This window comes from Anneissia japonica, unplaced genomic scaffold (assembly GCF_011630105.1).
Source record: "Anneissia japonica isolate Jap-2015-1 unplaced genomic scaffold, ASM1163010v1 scaffold4988_len2956909_cov206, whole genome shotgun sequence".
Taxonomy (NCBI): Eukaryota; Metazoa; Echinodermata; class Crinoidea; order Comatulida; family Comatulidae; genus Anneissia; species Anneissia japonica.
Genome location: NW_022696345.1, coordinates 879,152 through 901,114, shown reverse-complemented (window position 1 = coordinate 901,114; position 21,963 = coordinate 879,152). Strand labels below are relative to the sequence as shown.

The 21,963-nt window shown below is 36.0% G+C and overlaps 3 protein-coding genes across 5 annotated transcripts; 2 read left to right on the top strand and 1 right to left on the bottom strand.

Moving 5' to 3' along the window:
• The first annotated feature begins 1,289 nt into the window (after positions 1 to 1,289).
• LOC117101816 (proteasome subunit beta type-6-like) lies at positions 1,290 to 5,736 on the top strand. Its single transcript, XM_033241904.1, has 6 exons — positions 1,290 to 1,435; positions 2,031 to 2,098; positions 2,335 to 2,466; positions 2,954 to 3,083; positions 3,505 to 3,649; positions 4,092 to 5,736. Exons 1-6 carry the CDS (start codon positions 1,379 to 1,381, stop codon positions 4,217 to 4,219), a joined length of 660 nt encoding a protein of 219 aa, XP_033097795.1. The 5' UTR covers positions 1,290 to 1,378; the 3' UTR covers positions 4,220 to 5,736.
• Positions 5,737 to 7,156: 1,420 nt separating this feature from the next.
• On the bottom strand, positions 7,157 to 9,862 carry LOC117101815 (xyloside xylosyltransferase 1-like). 3 transcript variants are annotated; one of them, XM_033241901.1, is made up of 3 exons: positions 9,754 to 9,862; positions 8,722 to 9,561; positions 7,157 to 8,022 (listed from the first exon to the last, which is right to left on the bottom strand). In XM_033241901.1, the coding sequence occupies exons 2-3, from the start codon at positions 9,520 to 9,522 to the stop codon at positions 7,342 to 7,344; spliced, it is 1,482 nt and encodes a 493-aa protein (XP_033097792.1). In that variant the 5' UTR covers positions 9,523 to 9,561; positions 9,754 to 9,862; the 3' UTR covers positions 7,157 to 7,341. The 3 variants fall into 3 exon arrangements, with proteins under 3 accessions (XP_033097792.1, XP_033097794.1, XP_033097791.1); XM_033241903.1 differs by having other exon boundaries at positions 9,781 to 9,855; XM_033241900.1 differs by having other exon boundaries at positions 8,722 to 9,859.
• A 288-nt stretch (positions 9,863 to 10,150) lies between these two features.
• Positions 10,151 to 21,510, top strand: LOC117101885 (migration and invasion-inhibitory protein-like). Its single transcript, XM_033242001.1, has 7 exons — positions 10,151 to 10,174; positions 10,861 to 11,054; positions 11,637 to 11,710; positions 13,428 to 13,563; positions 14,267 to 14,363; positions 15,133 to 15,249; positions 20,119 to 21,510. Exons 1-7 carry the CDS (start codon positions 10,151 to 10,153, stop codon positions 20,236 to 20,238), a joined length of 762 nt encoding a protein of 253 aa, XP_033097892.1. The 3' UTR covers positions 20,239 to 21,510.
• The last annotated feature ends 453 nt before the right edge of the window (positions 21,511 to 21,963 follow it).

Here is a 21,963-nt window from a genome sequence, read left to right as displayed (position 1 = left end):
TATAAAGCTTGTCTGTTACGCAGTATTAGACTTTTCATGAGACAATTTTGTGTGAAAAGCCCATATGGGAATGCTGATGTCATAATAATTACACCCAAATTGATCTCTAATAATGAACTATTTAATGTTTTAATTACATCTGAAGGATTTTTTTTTTTTTTTCATTTCTCACAGAAGGTATATAAATTTTAATTCACATTGTAACTCTTTTCTTTCGTTAATAAGAGCAGACCCTCATACCTGAAAAGTTTACAAAAAAAAGATCAGTGTAAAAAATAAGTCATGTAAGTCTGCAAGAAAACAGTATATACAATTCGTTTATTTTTTTATTTAATAAACTTCTCACCTAAAAAAAATACAGAAAGTGGCGGAGACAAGCCAACATGTGGCAAACACCTCTACAATGGCTCGCTTCTTGCAATTAAAATATAAAAAAAGAAATGTAGATATAAAAAATACATTTCAAACACCTAAACAATAAAATTTGTAAAAGGAGATGGAAAACCTCTGGAAATATAGGAAAACAATTACGATGACAATAAAGGAATAAGAAAAATTGTAAAAATGAATAACAGAAATAAAAAATTGCCACTGAAAATATAAAAATAATTTTAAATAGAAATTGCCACTGTTAATTGAACATTTTCCCCATTAAAATATATAAAATTAATAATAAAAACAATAAAAATAATGAAGTTGTATGTAAATATAGCAAAAGAAAAAATCTAAACTCAGCAAATGAATTTATTTTGTTTTGTTTAATTGGTGTAAAAATACTCAAAACACATGGTTGAAATGAAGAGCTTACAAAAGATCAGTGTAAAATGTAAGTCAACAAGAAAATGATACATAATTTATACAATTCATAAAAATCTAAAATGGAGAGTTTACGAATAGATCAGTGTAAAAAATAAAAATTGCATGAAAAATAGGAACTAAAAAGCTTTTGTAAATACTGTATTGTAGTTTTCATATTGTGAATTCACTCCTGCACACATTAAAAACTGTTCAGACATTCTGTTGCTTCATTTTAAAAATTACTTAAAACTCACCTTTTTCATCATTAACATGAACAGCGCCTTTGATAATGCACCTCGGTCGTTTAATTGACGCTTTATAAATTCTATTACTGTATTATTATTATTATTATTATCATTATTATTAAAATTAGTATGCAAGTATCAACCTATGATCATCATATCTATCCAACTCAAAGATAGAATGAAATTATTGGACGGAGCTCTCGCTCTTAATGAGAATACCGCGTTGGACCGCTATAATTCCACAAAATCGATCACATTTTCAGTAATCGTCTTAAAAGATTTGTTGCAAGTCACTTTGCTGACAGAAAGGTCTCTTTAGTTTTTATCTTATAAACATGGAGTTCATGTCTAGGTCTAAACCAGATTGGTATGGAGTCGCAGAGTCAACAGGGGTAAGTACCTATGTAATTTTGTTGTAAATTGGTATTAAAGAGCAAAAGATTTTCGTACGAAACGAAGCCTTGCCGCTACTCTACCTAGGCTAGGCGGCCTAGCTAGGGAGGCTCTCTATGGCCTACGCTAGACCTACCGTGTGTCTAGGCCTAGAGCCTAGCCCTGTCCTAGCCTGTGGGCCTACCTAGGCCCTAGTAGTAATACTAGCCTGAGTCTAGAGGCCCCAGGCCTAAAGCTAAGCTATCATAAATTAATAGGAGGTGTAGAGGCTAGGTTAAGAGTCAATCCTACGTGAAGTAGGCCTAGGTAGGGAGGGGACACGCACGAGGGTAGTGAAGGAGTAAAGTACAGCATGTTGCCCGGTGGAGGCTACACTGGGCCGGAGAGGGTTTCCCTACATTTTTCCAAAGAATACTGCATTCTATGCCCATGAGCCATTCTGCACCTGGGACCAATCAATGACTTGTTAAACGTCTCTTCCGAATGTTGATGCACAAGATAAATAAATTTAAAATAAATTTGCATTCTGTTGTTTTTAAATAGGCCTATGCCTATGCGCCAACACTAAAATGTGTATGCTTGTTTGTATTTCAGACGTCTATTATGGCTGTAGAATATGCAGATGGTGTAGTAATTGGTGCTGATTCCAGAACTACAACAGGGTACGTCTGGTTTGAGTTGAGAACTCGCTTCCTAAAATATAACATTTGATTGTATAACAGAGTAAGATACATCGTACAGTAGTTATGTTTGATTTGCATCTCAGAAATGTCCATTGATTGAGCACAAACAATTCAGCACCATCTTTTCCAAAGGGTATGCTATGCACTGAATATCAGACATTTATCCTCAGCTGGAAATGGTAACTAACAAATTGTATTCCATTACATTTTTATAGAGCATACGTTGCAAACAGAGTAACAGACAAGTTGACGAAGGTGCATGATCGAATCTACTGTTGTAGGTCAGGGTCAGCTGCAGACACTCAAGCTGTGGCAGATATTGCAGCCTACCATCTTGATTTTCACAGGTGAGAATGGGAGTTGGAAAGGGGTGTAATTCTTCATTGTTCATCTGTAAATTGTGTTAAATGTTCCTATGTTCAAATAGAGTTCTGCATTGATGAAGTTAAAAAATCATGTGATATCCCATGTTACTACGTCGCAACTACCAAAGCAGTCATTTTGGCGCCTCCGCATTCAAACCGTGGTTTTCATAGCTTTCTAGTGTATCTAATCATTTCATGTACCTTATATATCTACTTTAATCATGGTATTCATTCTTATGATTAAGTTATTAAATTTGAAGATGTCTAATGTTTTTTTTAATTTTTATTCTTATGTTAGAATAAATTAAATGTATTTGTTGGTCTTGTTTAATTTTCAGTTACATAAAATAAATGTATGGTTTTAACTAATACTGTACATTATTTTTATTACTATATCTATTGATATTCTGTTACTATTTATTTATGTTCCATTGATATTCTGTTAATATGCATTTATGTGCTATTACAGTATTGACTTGGGTACTGCCCCCCTGGTGAAGACTGCCGCAACCCTTTTTAAAAATCTTTGCTTTGATTACCGAGAACAGCTACTGGCCGGCATCATTGTTGCGGGATGGGATGAAGAAAACGGTGGCCAGGTATTCTTAAATATTTGATCTCGTTTTTTTTTTTTTTCTATAAATATAATGCAAAATTATTACTCAGGGGGAATGATTTTGCAACAATTGCATTTAAGTATATTTTTTCCCAGAAATCTTAGCACATTCAAATACTAATTACATTACCTTTTCTGTGACACTTCATTTTTTACAAATATTGTTTAGTTGCCTGAATAACATAGGTTATCTTTTAACGTGGTGTCATGCATATTTTCACTGTGTCTATGCATCAATTCTAAAATCCACTGACGTGATACAACACTGGCTTTGGTAGGAATATCCCAGGAACTCTGTTTAACATTTAGTACTCGCCCGAGTGTAATATTTTGTAAATCGATATGAACACAATTGTTGCTATGCTTTGTCATTTTTATTTTTATTGTTTGATTGATCTCTGCAGGTGTATACTATACCATTGGGTGGTATGATGGTACGCCAGCCATTCAGCATTGGTGGTTCAGGTAGTACTTACATCTATGGTCATGTTGATGCCACATACAAGGAAAATATGACGAAGGAGGAGTGCATCACTTTTGTTAGCAATGGTGAGTTGTTGTCGATCATTATGAATTCAGTATCTTTTTCTACTGCCTTTGAGTATTTGAATAGTTACAAATTGTTTAGGGCTTAGTATGGTCCCGATTGTGCTTGTAGACCACAATTGTCAATCAAAATAATATTATTTGGATAGGCAAATTATAATTGTTTAAATTTTCATCCAGCAACCTTGTCGTGGCATTGGACGACAGGGGGGTCCAGGCCTGTCCAATGGGCAAAATGCACTCCCTACCCCCCCCCCCCCCCCCTCACCCCCCCCCCACCTTTTTTGGTGCTGCCACTGATCAAAAGGAAACTGGGTTTACAGAGCATCATTTCTATCCTGTAATTGGCAGCTCTAATGAAATTTGTAATGAGCTAGTGCAAGAGGAGTGTACAAATAATATTTCTATCTACTATCAGTTAAATCTGTGTCTTTTTTCTTCATAGCACTGGCGCTTGCAATGTTCAGGGATGGATCAAGCGGAGGTGTTGTTCGTCTAGCTTGCATTTCAAAAGACGGCGTAGAAAGACGAAAAATATATGGTGACAAATTACCTAAATTTTATGAGGGATAGCTACAGATGAAGACTCCGCAAAAGTCTTACTCATTGTCATTCTAAGTCATTTGAAACCAGATGCGATTTGGTGCCATATTCAATTTGACTATGCCATTGTAATTGATGCTGTTTCCAATAGCAACTTCGAACCTTTGAAGTTATGCTCAACACTATCAAATTTTATTTGAAAAATAAATGTGATATGCCCATATTTGGGTGTAATATGACATCATGACCATATATGGGCACATCACACAAATTTTTCACATACAATATGATAGTGTGGAGAGAGCATAAGAATGAATGTGTACCTCAGCAGGGCATATATTTTGTTTTTTGAATGACTGCAAAATAATTCTCTGAATACAGCAATTGAAAAGAAATCTTAAATATAAATGTGTTAGACAGACAATTACAATTTAGTGCTTTTGGCTACATTGCATTTGTGCAGTGTGTTACCTTAGCCAGTTATGCTAATTTCCAAAATCAAGGAATTAACATTTATTTTACAGAATAAGTTGAATATGATTTTCTTTCTACGCCTTTTTTTTTTTTTGCCTAATTGTGAAATATTTAGGGAGCCCAGGCCATCCGACAGCCCCCTGTACTTGAATCCGCCACTAATCTGGTTAATAAGCCTTCCTAACACATTTAATTTTATGCTGCTCCATAGTGATACCCATCGACAATGAATTTTGTGAGAAAATTGGTAACGGTGAAAAAATGCAAAATTATGTATTTGCGGAGATGGGTTAATTTCCGGAATATTCTTGCTTGCATGCAGGAGTGCGGGAGGCCGTCCCAATTTCCGGGAGACCCCCGTGAGTTCTGGGAGACTTGGGACATCTGCAAAAATATTCTGGAGTTTAACCCACCTGCAAGTTCATGATAATTGCATGTTTTTACTAATATATTATCAATTGTTGCTGGACATAGCTATCACCATTTGCAGCAAAATATAAGAAAACATTTGTTGAATCACATCTTCCTGTGAAGTGGCTTCTTACATCATGGAACCCCTGCTATATTTAGAAAATACAAATTTTATGTTGTTTGCACACAAACACCGGTTGAGGATACTGTATATTTACAATAATTCAAAATAAAACAGTCAAAAGATTATGTTTGTGATCAATTTATTATGTTTTCAGTAGTACAGTATATGTACAAAATATATTCAGCATATTATTAATATACACACACCTAGCATTCTTGTATTTCTAAAAATATATTTACTTATAAATAGTATAAAAATTTACCTTCACCAGCTATTTAAATGTATTAGGATTCTCAAAAAATAAATAAATACCAGTAACATAGGGAATCTATTGGTTCACATTAATTTCTGAAACAATGAGCAAAATAATATCTGGCTTGGTGTGATTAAGAGAAAAAATGAATAAAACATGAATACTATTGTTAAATTACCATCACCAACGTATCTAAAAATAATGCTAGTGGTAGCCTCCAAATACAGTAGTTCAAAAATGACACTATGCTTATTATATTATTTATGCCAACTATTAAAAAAAAATTTAACTGAAATTTAATTACCTTAGTTCCTCTGATACAAGACCCTATACCCAATTTTATGTACAGTTGAACTTGCCTAAGACGAATCCTAAATGTCATTGAAAAATTGTTCGACTTAGATAAAATTTGACTTGCACATTGTAACTGGAAAACACAGCAATTTGGCATGTAAAATAAAATTGACTTAGAAAATATTAGTTGGGCAAAGTCAACTTAGGCAAGCTTAAATGTACCAGCCTTTCCTCAGCCAAAAGTGATTTGATGACTTCCACATACAGTACTCAAAAAAAAATATCATGCAGTGCTAATAAATCGCCATTTGTTCAAACAGGGGGCTCCCCGCGTATAAGACCACCACCAATGTTATGTTCAACTAGGGGTCGCAAATCTCCGGGAATTATAGACGGCCTCCCGCAACCAAGCAAGAATGTCCCAGAAAATAATCGATCTTCAACAAATTAATTACGTCTGCATTCTTTTACTACTGTATTGCCCCCTTTATTATTATTTGTCTCACGGAAGTCAGTGACGATGGATATCACCAAGAGCAGCAAAATATAATTGGATGAGCTAAGAAAGCTCATTTACACAGATCTCCTGGAAGTAACTGCTTCCAACTTAGGACCCCTGGTTCAAGGGGGTTGGGCTTAAACCAGAGGAAATACGGCAATTACTTGTCACAAAACACAGTACTGTACTGCTCTTACTCTATTTTTATAATGCAAGATAAAAAAATATTAAAACAACATTTCATTTTATTACTTGAAAATTAGAATTCAAATTTTAACAACAAAAAGTTGCATACATAATTAAAAATATCAAACAGTGACCCCTCTGAATATCATATTACTGAATAGCATTAAAACAAATAAAATAATTATGGTCAATAATAGCTTATCTTTTGTGCATATTTTTTAAATAATTTTACATTATTTCATTATGTATTCCTAAAAGTTACAATATAGTAAAATGCCATCACTAATTATTGAAATTATTTTTTACTAGCAGCCTCAATATTACTAAATAACTGTGGTACAGTGTCCCTACCCAGGGACAGTGGATCTGCCCTGGTGGCAAGATAACCTACAAGGTATACCATAAAGGACCCTCCATGGGTATACAGATAACACACAAAATAAATGTATACCTAACAAATTTAAAAGATGCTGCTGAGAACCCTCCCCCCCCCCTCCCACACCCTCAAAATTTATTAAGACTACTGTATACTCTTATTTTGTTTATAATTCAACCTTTTTGAGGCTACAGTCCAGAAGAACATGGTGTAGTCCATGCGCTCATACATTAAAACACACTATGCTGTGATGTGCAGCAATAAGTAGAACTTGCAACACTCTCAAACAAATATGCTACATAATAATAGTATTGAAATGTACATTGCAAAACAAATGTCATATTCTCCTCTAGATTAGGAATGGTGTTTAATTGGAATGTTGTAAATTGCCATCAAACTACATTAAAGGTAATATAGATTTCTGTATTTTAATAGTAATAAATTTAGTAATTGGCTGGGTATTTTTTTTTTAACTATGAAATTATACTTGTACTGACTACTGTACTATTTGCAGTCGACTGTTGCATTACTCTAACTAAGGCATTTTAGGAATGGGAGTGTTGCAGTTGCCATGATAAATATCAATTTTACCAGGACAACTGAAATACTGATCAAACACATCTGCGTAGCCTTTATCACGCCACCAGACACAAAGTTGCCTGTTCCAACTACAAGGCAACACATGAAAAAAGTCTGGATGATCAAGGCTAAGCAGTGTGAAGAAATCTTGGTCTCCCAGGTGGCCTTTAAAATGATATTTCTCTGTCAACTTCTTGGTAGTTGGCCCATCTAAGTACGAATGGTACAGTGTGTTTCGACGCATACGATCCAAATCTAAAAGTAGGACACCACTGTTGAAACCAGTCAAACCATTTGGAGGTGGATCGCCAACAAGTGTTCCACGGTTCTGCGATCGGTACAATGAGAACATGTGACGATATACTGGCTGCTGTTCGTGGGCGATTCCCATGATGTTGTTGGATTTGAAGAGGTCAAAGTGGTCAAACAACCGTTTAATGTCACTCTTGAATATGAGGTCTGTGTCAAGCATGATAAGACGATGGACATATTCTGGCATGACATGCTGGTGGATGGCAATTGACAGAAAGAATATGGCATCACCGTAGTAGGGATGTCCTCCACTGACATGCTCCTGCAGCATCAATACCATCGGTGCAAGCTCTTTTGCAAGCTCATCAACATCCAGAAAGTTAAACTGTAAAAAAAGATAAAATTAAATCACGAAACATAAGTTACCGGTATTTTATGTGGGAAGCTTTTATTACTAATCAGTCGATATTATGTCATCGTTATTGGTAGTTGGGCATTCAATTCAAAGATCTCCATGGTTCAGTGCACACATGGTGGCTACAGTCAAACATCAGTTTAGCCGACTAAGCTAAACTGCTTTACTGTAGTCTCAGTCGGCTGTTAAAAATGTAAACCTCCTGTGACTACCTATAAAGCTCTGTCCAGACCATCAAGTGTGCCCGTATATGATGTGCCTATAATATGGTCATGATGTGATGTATGTACGTGAATACTGTACTTAAGTCACTTGTGTTACTAAAAATTGATCACTATGCCTATTCATTTCATTTAATTGAGTAATGAAATGTATGTGTACATAGTTCAGGAGCTCGAATTAAACATACTGTACTTTGGAACTGAAATAGTATGTGGCTTTATTAAAAATATTTTTGTTTATGTACCCAGTATTGGAGTGTTGACAAACACTCCGTTTTAAAAATGTATCAACCCCCGTCAACTGATGTAGTCACGCATTTCAAATCTTTCAGGTTGGTAAATATGTTTAGACAGGTCACATGCTCTTGTCAAACTTAAGGCAAAATAATATTTTAATTATAAAAGTTCGTAAAAATAAAGCACACTAGTAATAATAAAATACAATTACCTGAAATTTGGAAATAGCAATTCTCTTATTTGTTATGTCTTGCATAATATTCATAATTGCCTCTTTACTTGGCTTATCCACAACAAAGAAGAAATGAAGATTGACAGAGGACTTGTCCAGTATTGATATCATGCACTCCTCAAAGCGAGTCTTCAAGTGCGGTCTTTTATCGGTGTTGGTCAGACTTTGAATGACGTGGTACGGGAACTCACCAGTTCCTGTGCTGTCTGGCAGGACTAGGGGCACGTTAGGTGGTTGCTGCAGCAAGTTCTGTCCCTGGTTTGCAACATCACCAGGTGGTTGTTGGATGTCATGTTTTGGTTGATTCTGGCCCAAATTATTTGACTGTGGTAAACCCTTACCGACAAATTGCTCTTGATTTTGAGGTGGTACGAACCCAGGAGCCTGTGGTAACTTGGCTTGGTTACCCACTTGCCCTCCACGATGCTCTATGTGAATAACATCCATATGATCTCCATGTACAAAGCTAATGGCTTCATTGGGCAGGTAACGATCATGTCCATGAATGTCTTTCCCAGTGGTGGGTCCAGTATATACGAAAATGCCATACAATATACAAAACACAACTATCAATAAGATCAGGCACCGAAGTAGCTTCCATCGAAGAACATTAACTAAAAGGTTTTTATCATTGGATTTTGGACGAGGTCTAGTCTTGGGACGTGTCCGAGAATTGTTCACGAAATGCATACCTTTTCTCTGGTTGTTTTCAGACACGTCTCTGTCAGTTTGAGCAGGAGGCCTAGAGTAACTGGCCGGTTCACCGGTACCACGGCGCATCAGAACACTTTACTAGTGCTAGACTGCGACTCCTGTAGCCTAAAAAGTAAAATTTAGAGCTTGGCTATCGTACGTAGTGTATGAGGCCTATAGTAGGCCTAGGCTAGGCCTAGATAAAATTTAAAGAGATTAACCTTCTTGAAGACGACGTAACGAGAGCAGTTTAAGTGTTTCCAATGGAATAATATTGTAGGGTAATTGTTATAAAGTAAATGCAAATCTGATACTAACTGAAATCGTATGCTTAATTACACACACCCTTTTTAATTGAACAACAAACTCTCAAAATTAATAATCCAACATCATCCTCACTTTGGTTTGCGTGTACAATGAAGAACGGGTAAAGAATAAAGACATCCAAACATTTGATTAAATGAATATCCATATGCAATATTAGTATCTATTTATTGCATATATTTAATTAGCCTATTGTTAATGAAATACTATCTAAATTAATTTTCCACACAACTTTGGTTTATATATATTGTATTAAATAGAATAAATTGCACACAAACAACTATGCTTACCTATAAATATAATGCACCGATCTCTCGTCGATACGCCAATCCTCCCTTTTGTTTACATGACCTAGATAGAGGTCAGCAAAATTTGAATACACACGCAATGCATGCATCGACGACTGACAACGAAAGTAAACATGGTCAAAAAATAAAATAAGTAAGTTTAATTAGCCTTTGGCTTTGCCTCACTACTTTACTATAGCTAAGAATATTTAAGAGAGTGAAGAGGATACACAATGTATAGACCAGTGATGGTGGTCCAACGGTAGATCTAGGCTAAGTCTGAGAGCTAGGCTAGGCCTAGCCATGGCCTGCCTAGCTTAAGGTCGGTTGACGATCGACCGCAAACCGTTTCGGCCGTGATTAATGGAACACATTAAAATGGAATGCCATCATGCAGGCTGATGCGATAGGCGACTAGCTAGGCCTAATAAATATTTTCATGTTTATATAGGCCTAGTAGGTAATCTCTGTTGGGCCCCATAAAAAAAAAATATTAGTTTATCACCCCCTCCCTCATCACTTTTGAGAAAATTCTGATTTTTTTTTTTTTTTTCAATCAACATATATTTTTATTTCAAACGGTAATTTTTCCATATTTTTTCACTTGAAAAGCTCAGGATTTCTTGATATATGTTTACTGGTACAACATAAACATAATTTTTAAATATAAATTTGATTCCATTCTTATGACTTTTTATATATGTGTCCCTAACCATTGATTTACTTGTAAACATCGGTAAAATTTGGGAGTGATTAGCAAAAAAAAAAAAAACCTCCCTCCCTCATCAGTTTTTATTCTTTGATAAGGTGATAGCATGACACAACATTAGACCAATCACATCTTGACCGAAGTGGAAGAGTCCAACCATTGCTAGGCTATGATTGGATAGCTGGTTTGCTTGATGCAGAAGACACCATTTCAGAGAGGTCAGATGCTTTTTTTGATGAGTTGAAAGACTTCCGTAGAGTGAATAAGGAGGACTGCGTCTACAGACAAACTGATGAAAGGTAAAGAAAATGCATGAACAAAAAATATCAACAAGTAACAAAATGACTCGCAAGTAGATACAATTTGTGAAACTCGTTCATAAAGCATTTTTTTCTTAGAGGGAGTACTTCTCAAGCAGCACAATGTTGTAAGAGGCAATGCACCGTTAGGCCTGTTTTATCCCCTGCTCACTGGATCTAAAATAGGAAAATGGGTACAAAATGCAATTTTGTCTGCTCCCTAGGAATTATACTACTGTAGTCATCCTACAAACAATACATAATGTGCACAACCAATAGACCAATGCATGCATGCAATGCCACAACATCCTACCAGGTACCCAATAATACCCCTGGGAGGAGAAAGACTGCCTGACCTAAAGACACTTAGCAAAATTCACAGCAGGGGTTAAAAGTCCTTACCTCATAATTGAAGGTGCTATTTTAATATATCTTATAAATTACTTAGAAAATTGATCAATGGGACTTTGTCCTGTACAGCACCTCAATAGAGGGCGGTATTACAGATATTCAGTATATCACAGATATTATGTCTGCTTCCCACTATTGCTTGATATAATTGTATTAGTTTATTCTTTATAGTTTGAACAAGTCTTCCACGATGATTACTGGGCTGCCAAGATCAACCATCACACATCCCACTGACACACATCAATGTAAGGATTCTCCATACTTGTAAATCTTATTACTGTTTATACACATATAATAATGCAAACCTTCTTTCATTTTAAATATCTAACTTGTTTTAAGCATTTTCTAATTATATTTGCCATCATCCTATCATTCTCATGATCATATTTATCTTGGTTTTTAACAATATCATCTTTCATCATGCTTCATTATCATAATCAGGCCTGGAAAAAAAATGCTTGTGCCTTCAACCATGAAAATATCTTGATGAAATGCCTCCATCACCAAATGTTGTCTGTACACTCTATAGCCCAACAGTCTATTTTTTGAATTTTTTCCCCCCCAAAATGCCTCTGGGACATTCATGCTGCCTCCGACTGCTGGTCCTACGATCACACACTTTTTCCAGCCCTGATCATAATCATTGTCTTAAATGTCATGATATTAATCAATTATCTTTACGGTATTGTCATCACATCATAATTATCGTTCATGATCCTTATCAATATCGTCTAAATCATTTTTCTTATCATAATTAATCAAACATCTCTATGCTGTTTATTAATACCGCCTTCACATGTCTTAGCTCGCTCGCAAACGGACGATCAGCTCGCTCGCAAGCTGACGACCGGCTCGCGAGCCGGGCCTTCGTATGAACAACCAATCAAGTGCGCTTTTTGTCGTGGGTGACCCACGACAAGCCGCTCTCGATCGACTCTTGATGCAGTTTGCTCTCGATCCATGTGAACAGCCGCTTGCAAGTTAATTGCCAGTGAGCTGTGACCACTTTTGTGTGACAGCCAATCAGATACAAGCATCTTTCCATGGCCAAATAGTTAGCTTGTTTGCGTGAATATTCGCTGTTAAGAACGTTTTGGCTGTTGTATGTTATTTTTCATTTAGGTATTCCTAAATATCCATGTCAACTTCAACTGTATCTGGCCCTCGGGCCTGGTAGACTGAGGAAGAAATCAGTTACTTATAGAGATTTGGGCAGGATTAGAATATTAGTGGAAGACAAGAAATCACAGAACAAAAATACACGAGAAAATCGCAGATAGATATTCTTTTGTGCCAGGCCTCTCGCCGATGACGGCGCAGTAAATCTAAACAATGTTTCAGGACCTAAAAAAAAGGTACAAACAGTTTCACCTAGAGGAGTGAATAAATCGGGATCTTGGGCCCCAAGCTGACTGTCTTCGCACAGAATTTGGAACATTGGCGTCATCACCCAATGTCAGGTGGGGACCGTTGGAAAATCGTTAATGATCAGAAATCGTTTTCATTCATTCATTCATTCATTCATTTTTATTCAAAAATATAAATATAAAATTACTCATATTGCCATATAATATATTGTAGGGATTTTTCCCTAAATTGCATATTATTTACAAGCAACCAGCTATTATTATTTAAAAGAAATAAAAATTGAAATGCAAACGAAGTCCAACAAGGGCAGAATAAAATAGCTAAGCCACATTAAAAATTAAAAGCTATCAAGAGAGACGTGCGGCTTCACCCGCGATTTGTCTACCACGCCGGTCTAGCATGTCTACAGCCAAAATTTTGGATGTGACGTAAATTTATTTTCAGTCGCCTCAAAAGCGGTAGTGAACGACAAGGAGAGGCAGCGATAGGAATTGAACCGGGGACCTAGAGATCTCCACGGTTCAGCGCACACACAGTGGCTACCACCAGATTAGCCGACTGAGCTAAGCTGCTCTCTATATTGGATCTTTCCAGGTCTACACAATTTTACTCTCAACAATCGCCTCTTCGTCGTACCGGTCCACAGCAACCAGGAAGGAGAGAGTACTTGCCCAATATGCCATGAATCTCGAACTGCTCAAGTTAGGAGAGGATCCCCTTCTTACATAAGGTACCAGAAGTACTTTAATTTACTGTACTACCTTTTTATTGATGTTACATAGCTTACCGTATGGAGCATTAATTGTTGCTCTAAGACTTTTTTGTGAGGCTCTGGGGTAGAGTTAAATTTATTTTACAGCAAACAATTATTTTGCAGCTGATGTAGCTGGCAGGCCCCAATGGAGAGGAGGGTCTGGGTGGGGGAGGGATTTTCGGACATTTACTATGTCTGATTTAATAGATTGTAATTGATTGATTGTAGATTGTTCAAAATGAATAACATTTGTTATCATCCTTTTTTTAACCTAGGGGCCCTGGTTACTTGGGGTGCTTGCCATACTTTCCTCCTTCCTTTATGCTTCTGCCATCAATACAGATCACCTCAGTCAAAGAGTATAGAGGTATGACTCGAGGGGTTTTGTTGGAACACAGTTCTATCTCAAGAAGTACTACCTATCTCAAAAGTACTAGAGGGCGTCCTTCAAAAGAGTTTCAAGTTTCAAACTTTATTCAAATTCTAATAAGATTCCCCCCCCCATCGTGTGGTAGTACTTTTTTCAACGTTTCATTGTATGCATACAAAATCAGGGCAGTCGAACCTCTTGCAAGTCTGTACTCTTTGCCTCCAGTGTGGTAATAATCATGATCCACTTGTCTCCAACCAATAGCGCCCTCATTTTAGTCTATTGTCTACTTTTTTCTTTTTTATATAGGGTCAGTATTCCTCGGTCAACACTTCGTTCACCTTATAAATTGCGCCCTCACAGAAGGCGCAGTTTCGATGCAACTGATGCATTAGGACTTTCACAGGTGAGGTCTAGTGACATTCTTAAATTAATTGGTTTTTATTTGATTTTATGTTTTTAAGACAATGAAACATAAATGAATTTCAAATAGTGGCTTATGGTGTATTGTTTAAAAAATACACTGATGAACATGGGTCAATATACTAGAATTAATGTTCATTTTAACCCTTTGAACCCTGCATTATTTACATCTTGCGGCACACTCACCCTGAGTTATTTGGACAAAATATGCTTTTTTTTATTACAATCATCACCACCACCTCTTCCACGGTGTTGCTACTATTGCTAGGCCCACTACCATAGCCATCCACCAACCCGATGGCAAAATTATCATCTCTACCACCGGCACTAGCACTATCTTGATCTGAAGGCCTAGGGCTAGAAACTACACTGTTTACCTCACTCTCACTTTCCAATTGCTTCCTGTATAATCGTCATCATCAATATTTTCTTGGGAGTCATCAAGTATCAATCGTAAAGCATCGTTGGCATTCATTGTCAAATTATTCAATATAAATATGTTTTTTTTAAAAAATCCACACCTATGAGCTGTCAGAACAACTTGGGAATGATGATGTCACAAAATTACGTCATATTACTCATACTGGTCAGGTGATTACCCCGAATAAGGTCAACTGACCCGCAAAGCCGGTATACCGGCCTTTCAGGTTATTGCAGCATAAGCGCGCGGCTGTTTTTCCGGGTTCAAAGAGTTAAAGTTGCTATATATTTTTATAATTTTTTGACCAAATTTATACACTTTCATTAATCAGCATTGCCTAGCTGGATGGGAAAATAGCCGGCCATCTATGTTACCAATGGCAACAAACATTGACCTCAAAGATGCCCTTCGACCTCAGATTCTGAAAGAGGGAACTGTTGGCAATGAGGTAACATGCTCATCATAAATAAAATTTCTTTTTTATTATTTTATTTTATAAGTCAAAGGGCATGACTTTTGCATCATGTTAGCGTGCAGAGATGTGCTGTTTAATTTCCTTGTTTTAACTTTCCATATATTATAAATACAACTTAGGCAAATATGAAACCAAACTTATTTTTAGATTAGTTTGTTTATAAGTTTATTTGCATTTGAAAAAAATAGCTTATATTGTTATAATATTGAAATCAAAACAAGGAAGTAAGATCAAACTTTAGTGACAATCTATTCTAGAATTACAGATCTATATAAAGCATTCTTACCATTGAGATAAAAATAACTTTACATTCACAGAATATGAGTTCCAAGCCTATACTATTAAGATAAGGTAACATAAAAAGTTTATTAATCCTGTTCAGAAGGTTTGTTGCTTGCATACAAACATTACAATATAAAATACTATATAATGCAGCTTATAGTTAATTTTGAGTACGATAGTTCCAAGTAATGTCTTGTAAGCAGATAATATGCCAGAAAATGTACGGAAACTTCAAGTCATTGAAACATTATTGTGTTTTCAGCGGGATTTGAGCTGGCTTATGAGGAGTCGTTTATTTACAATGTCATAACTTTGCATACACCAACCCATTTGCTTAGGTTAAAGTGGAAAACAGAAAGGCAATTTTCTTCAGTTATATATTAAAAATAATCTCATTGGATAAATTTTCTTCCATCATTTTTGCATTCTTTCAAAGGCTTTCAAAAAGAAAATATGACTGAGCTCACAGCCAGCCCAGGGGTCTGGGCATGTTCCATTTCCTGAACTGATGAAAATATGGTACATACTGTATCAAAGACTTGTTAAAATTAATAAATGAATATGCTTGATAATGAACTTACCTTATTTTTACAGTGTTATGAATAGATTGGGAATGTATTTTTATTTCACGAATAATTGATTGTTTAATAAAGTGCATTTTTATATACCCTTTTTGGATAATGAAATCGTCCAACCATTGCACAGTGCAGCACGCTCAATCTGTTCATTTTTGCCTTTCGTACACGCGCACAGTATTAAAATTGTTTTTTGTTACATGGTCAAAACAGCCTAAACAATTGATATGTATAGTTGCACATGATGATTATTATTATTATTAATATTAAAAGAAAAAGTCTAAAATTTCTTAAGAGAACCAGTCTATGTTTCACAGCTTCATTACATCACCACGCAGTGCATGCTTCTCACGTCAACAAAATAAAGAGCAGGATGTTCCCGTACCACTTCGGAGTACCCATTGCATTTAATACTGGATATTACTGTAGGCTTATGGCGCAAAACATCAGCATGTTTTAGAATTCGATCAGGTAAAAATTAAGATACAACTGGGCACAAGATATAAGCTCAGCCTTTTTCCCCTCCCTTCTCCCCGTTTGAAGAATTCTGGATCCACCCATGATCAAACTGTACAATAATTCCTCACAAGGACTATTGAAACACACTCAAAACCTTAACTACAAAGACATCCTCTTAGACAAATAATGACATGGTAACCATAACATACACAACAATTGCCTCCTCAACTTCCCGTAACATTCAACAATATACATTGCCACCTTTCCCCACTCATTCAACACCGTGCAAAGCACTGGTATATGCTAGTTATTGTTATTGTTATTATTATACAAAGAGTGGTGTTGCAATGGAGCTGCAATCTTAGTAATCACCCGTGTTGCTGTATCTGTCAAAATTATGTTCTTTAAATTTGGAGGGCAAGGTTAAACTTGTCTGTGTCTTGGTCTTTGGCTTCGGGAATGTAGCCGGTGGCCTATCCTTGATTTTCCATTGTCCATCAGTTTCCTTCCTGCAATTTTCGTAAGTTTCATCCTGTTTCCTGAATTTCTCAACATATCCATGAGGGCTTGCAACACAAAATTGTGAGTGCAGTAAACGCATTTCGCTCACGTTTGTGTAAGATCTTCCCAATCTGCATCCGGCTTTGTTTTGTAATATGCTGTGCTTATTTGGCAGTGGAGGAGGAGACGGTAATAATGGATTCATTTGGTTTTCCTTGACAGGGTACGATTGGAGTTGGTTAAGTGACATTGTCCGTTTACATTCACCCACAAAACTGCTTTTCTGAAATTGATTGTGGTTAGGAGTGTTAAGCTTTCGAAATGTTCCAAAATCACATGGCAGTCTTTCTGGCATGGTGCACACTGTCCCTGCTTGCACCATTTGCACTGGTCGCACATTGTTTTTTGGAGTCTCGTAAATGTTTGCAAGACTTTCAATACTATTGTAACTTGTGCTGCTCGACAATTCCCCAGGATTAAAATTCTCATATTCTGGGATCATTTCATAGTTCTCATCGTCCAATGAACAGTCTGAGTTAGCAGGAATAGATGAATAATCATCTTGGTTGCTGTTTTCATTGAGTGAGCAGTTTTCGCCTTCTAATTGTGCAAAGTTAAATTTGGTAAAGTCATCTACAATGACCTGTTCACCAATTGACTGAGCTACTAAGTGTACCTCTTCTTTGTTCTGCCAACTTTGAACTCGCTTATCTGTTTCTGTAATATTGCTTTCTTCTTTTGCATCACTTGAATTGTCTGGCTCCTTCAGGATGTTTGCAACCATGGATAATCGGTGCTGTGGGCTTTCCTCTCCTGCGCATTCCAGATCAGTGGGTTCTGTGTCATGTCTTCGATACGTTGTAGTTTTCAAACTCAATTGCGGAATCTCAGATTTATTTCCTTTTCGATAGAAATATTTTGAGACAAGCGTAAAAGGAATGAGAACTACTGCCAATAAACCCGGGATTGCTAAGCAAATCATAAGAATGAAGCTTTGCTGCGTAAATATTATTAGATTTTCATCACTGCAAATGCTGATGGATATATTTTTGGGGGGGCAGGTGAAGACACCGCTTTCATTTGATTCGTCGCATTTTTCCCATTTTGTTAATCCATTGGTTTCAAGTTCTATGTTCATGGAGATATTCAAGCCTATCTCTTTGCAACTATTAGTCGATGTTGTTAGAACTATTTGCATCGTTAATAGAATGACAAAAAGGAAATTGATCTTGAGACGAGTCATGTTTATTTCATTTACAGTACTTGTTACTAAACTATATTGCCTGCTATCAAAATTTCATACACTCTGTTTGCAGTACACTATATAAACCTGCTTTTATAAATTTATTCCACTTACACTTCAGTGTCTGCTAACTGCACTATGCTGCTTTTCAAATGTTGACACTGTGTTGCTTCCTAATTGTATTGTCTGCTATCAAAGCTTCTTTCTCTTACACTATGGTGTCTTCTAACCGTATTTTCTGCTTTCAAACTTCTGTATACTGTGTCGTCTACTAAGCCTATTTTCGGCTTTCAAATTTCTGTATACTGTGTCATCTGCTGACCCTGTCTTCTGTTTTCAAAATTCTAAAATGTGTTGCCACCTCACTATGCTGTCTGCCTGTCTGCTGTTTTTTTTACTTAAACGTTGTCACTTTCTCAGTGTATTTCCTGCTTCCAAACTGTTTTACACTGTATTGCCTGCTGGTTATAGTGCCTGTTTTTAGTTTCTTTAACTTAACACTGTCTTCATTCAAAATTCCGACTTTCAACTACTGCTTTATTATTGCTTGTAGACCTACATTGTCCATATAATGTTAAAACATTCTGCATCCAATGTTCTCTTCAACTTGTAAAATAGAATTCGCTTTGCCCCAGTTATCAAACAGATATCTCTAATTTCTCCATCTTTTATCTACTTCTATGCTCCAATTATTTTCATTAAATTTGTTTCCAATATTCTTGTCATGTTTGTTAGCCTTATCTATTTGAAGCCATCAGTGTTTGCAGTTCCCAACTCACACTGGCTCTAAAATACTACGTGCCACTTATTTTTGATGTGAACAGAAACAAGGAAATGGACGATATGATAATCTGGCATAGTTTTGCTTATCAGTTTTGGAACCTGTTTTTTTGAGCTATTTTTGATCTAATTTGATTTCTAGATAAATAGCTTTTAAAAGTGTTAAAAAACACATTTCAGTGTCATAATGAGAACTAGCTTGAACATTTAGCTTATGAATACTGAACACAAAATTCCAATAAATGTACAAAGAGCAATAAAACTGTATTCCAATTGCACTTCCCAGAAAATTATTGTAAAGAAATGAAATGGAGAGAAATTAGAAGGCAGCTGCCAGAAATAAATCAGAAGAAGAGGGAAAAGGAATACCTAATTAAAGTGTTATATTGATTAGGCAAAACTTTTTTTATACCGTGTTTTGCAAACTTACTATTTTAAAGATTGTCAGAGGAGGGTGGAAAAATATCCAGGTGGAGGAGAAAATAAAAATAAAGCTTTATTGGTGAATGTAAACAGTGCAATAATGTGATGGTTAAATGCTATAAATTTATATATTAGGAAGAATTTTACATATCTTATTTTTGGAGTTTTTAAGGCAGCAACGGGCATTCGGGCATTATAAAAATGAAGAAAAGTTTTGTGTTTTTCTGAAATTTCCATTTTATTCGTGGCGGCGGGTGTGCTAATTAGCCAGAAATAACATTTTATTATTGGATTGGATTTCTTCGTTGTGACACACACCAAGGATAACCCATGCAAGTTGAGTGAGGTCCTTCTGGTGGTGATTGGGCAGTACACCAGCAGACAATCCCTTCCTCTTTTCCAAAGAGTTTACAGCGTTCACAAGGAGAGCAGAAATAGGAATTGAACTGGGGACCTAGAGATCCCCATGGTTCAGTGGTTAGCCGACTCAACTATTCTCTCACAATTACACATTTGATGATAAATATATTACATAAAACATTATTTAATTATGAAATCTTTTCTTTTACTGTTTTTCAGAGTCTGTACAAGTCAAGTAAGCGTTTGCCACTTGTAGCATCTGAGAGAACGCAGCGGCTGTTGAATCGTTCTCATTCGTTACGAGTGCAACTGAACAGAATGAAGAACAAACACGCTTAGTGTCTGCATGTATTATATATTTAAAAATTGTTTTTTGTATCCAACCATCTTTATTAGTTTAAAGTTATTTATATGCTTCGTGTTATAATATCTGTGTAAAATGCAAGTAGCACTTTATAATTATTTATTGCCAGTCATCTGTCCCGGCATTGAACACATACCCAGCTCCCTAGGGTGAATTCCACAACGTTGCAGCTGTAATCAGAACACAAGGGAAATGCACAGCGAGGGATTGAACCTCCAACCTCAAGGTTGAGAAACAGAACCACAACTGCTTCACCAAACCCCTCTGAATTAATTAACTGCATTTTGATTGCTCCTGATGAAGCTAGACTGTTGGTAAAAGATTGTGTATTAAATAATTTAAAAGTTATTCAATAAAGTGCAGCTACCAGTGTTTTGTTTTACACATTTTACCTGACTAATAACCTAATGTTAACCTACTGTTATGATAAATCCTGGAAAAACATCTCTCAGTTAAAACATTAAATAGCTAATTTGAAAATATTTGTATTTAGATAGAATTGGGGAAACCCCACAAAATTTCAATGAGATATAGTTCAAAACAATTAAATTTTTTACTGATATACTGACTTTCTACTACAAAAATCATTTTAAACAGCCAACGGGCTTCGGATAATTTCATTAGGTTTTTAATGTAAGTTGTAGATTTCTTTAGATTAAAAACCAAGTAAAAGTGTACGTACTCTGCTATGTACTGTCAGCTTCGTTGCCAGACAAACATAAGCTGATAGTGGAACAAAACATAGCAGTGTGTATACTTTTACTTGGTTTTAAATTAGGAATTCTACAAGTAAGTGGTATTTGCAAAGAGTACAGGAGGGTTATTACATATGTATTTATGATCTGTTAACCAATAAGATGTTCTTGTTTTATTTTTCAATTGAAAGCTAGTAAGTAGTTAGCTAACCAGTGACGTATCTGGAAATCTTAAAATGGACGGCTGATTGGGTGTGAGGGTCCTCGTTGATGAAGTGGTGGGGGGTCGATGGTTAGGTGAGGAGATGCTAGCTCACAAAATAAGGTGATATGAGGTGACTTAACTACTTGAGTGGGATTTTTATGTGAGGGGAAACTGGGGGTTTCAAGTATTTTTGGGAGCGTGTGCACCCCCTAGATACACCACTGCTTAATATAAGCAACTAATATACCGTAAAACCTTAAATTGAAGCCCTGGGCTTCTTTTTTTGCAAACTTTGGATGGACTTCTATTCGAGGTGGGATTCCTTTCAGGATGGACTTTCCTTCGAGATGGGCTTCTTTTCGAGGCTACTTTTGCAAAGTAAAAATAGAGGCTTCTTTTCAAAATGAATGCTGTGAATTTTATAAATTTCTATTATAAAACATTAAATAGGGCAACTGTAACATCAATCTGTATCATGGAGTGTATTAACCAGTATTAAATCACCTAAAATACTGTATAAACCAGGCATGTTTTTAATTTATTTTGTTACTCTGAAATTCATGTACTGTACAGTGCATATACTGTACTATCTCAGAAAAAAAAAAGCCCATGCTACGGGTTCTTTTCGAGATGGGCTTGTTTTCAAGGCTAATTTACAAACTAAAGATGTTGGTTTCTTCTCAAGATTAAACCCATTGGGCTTCTATTTGAGGTTTTACAGTAGTATTAGTTAATATTATTACTATATTATTAAATGATATAATTATTTGAACATTTTTAGTTTACAGTATATTTAGTAT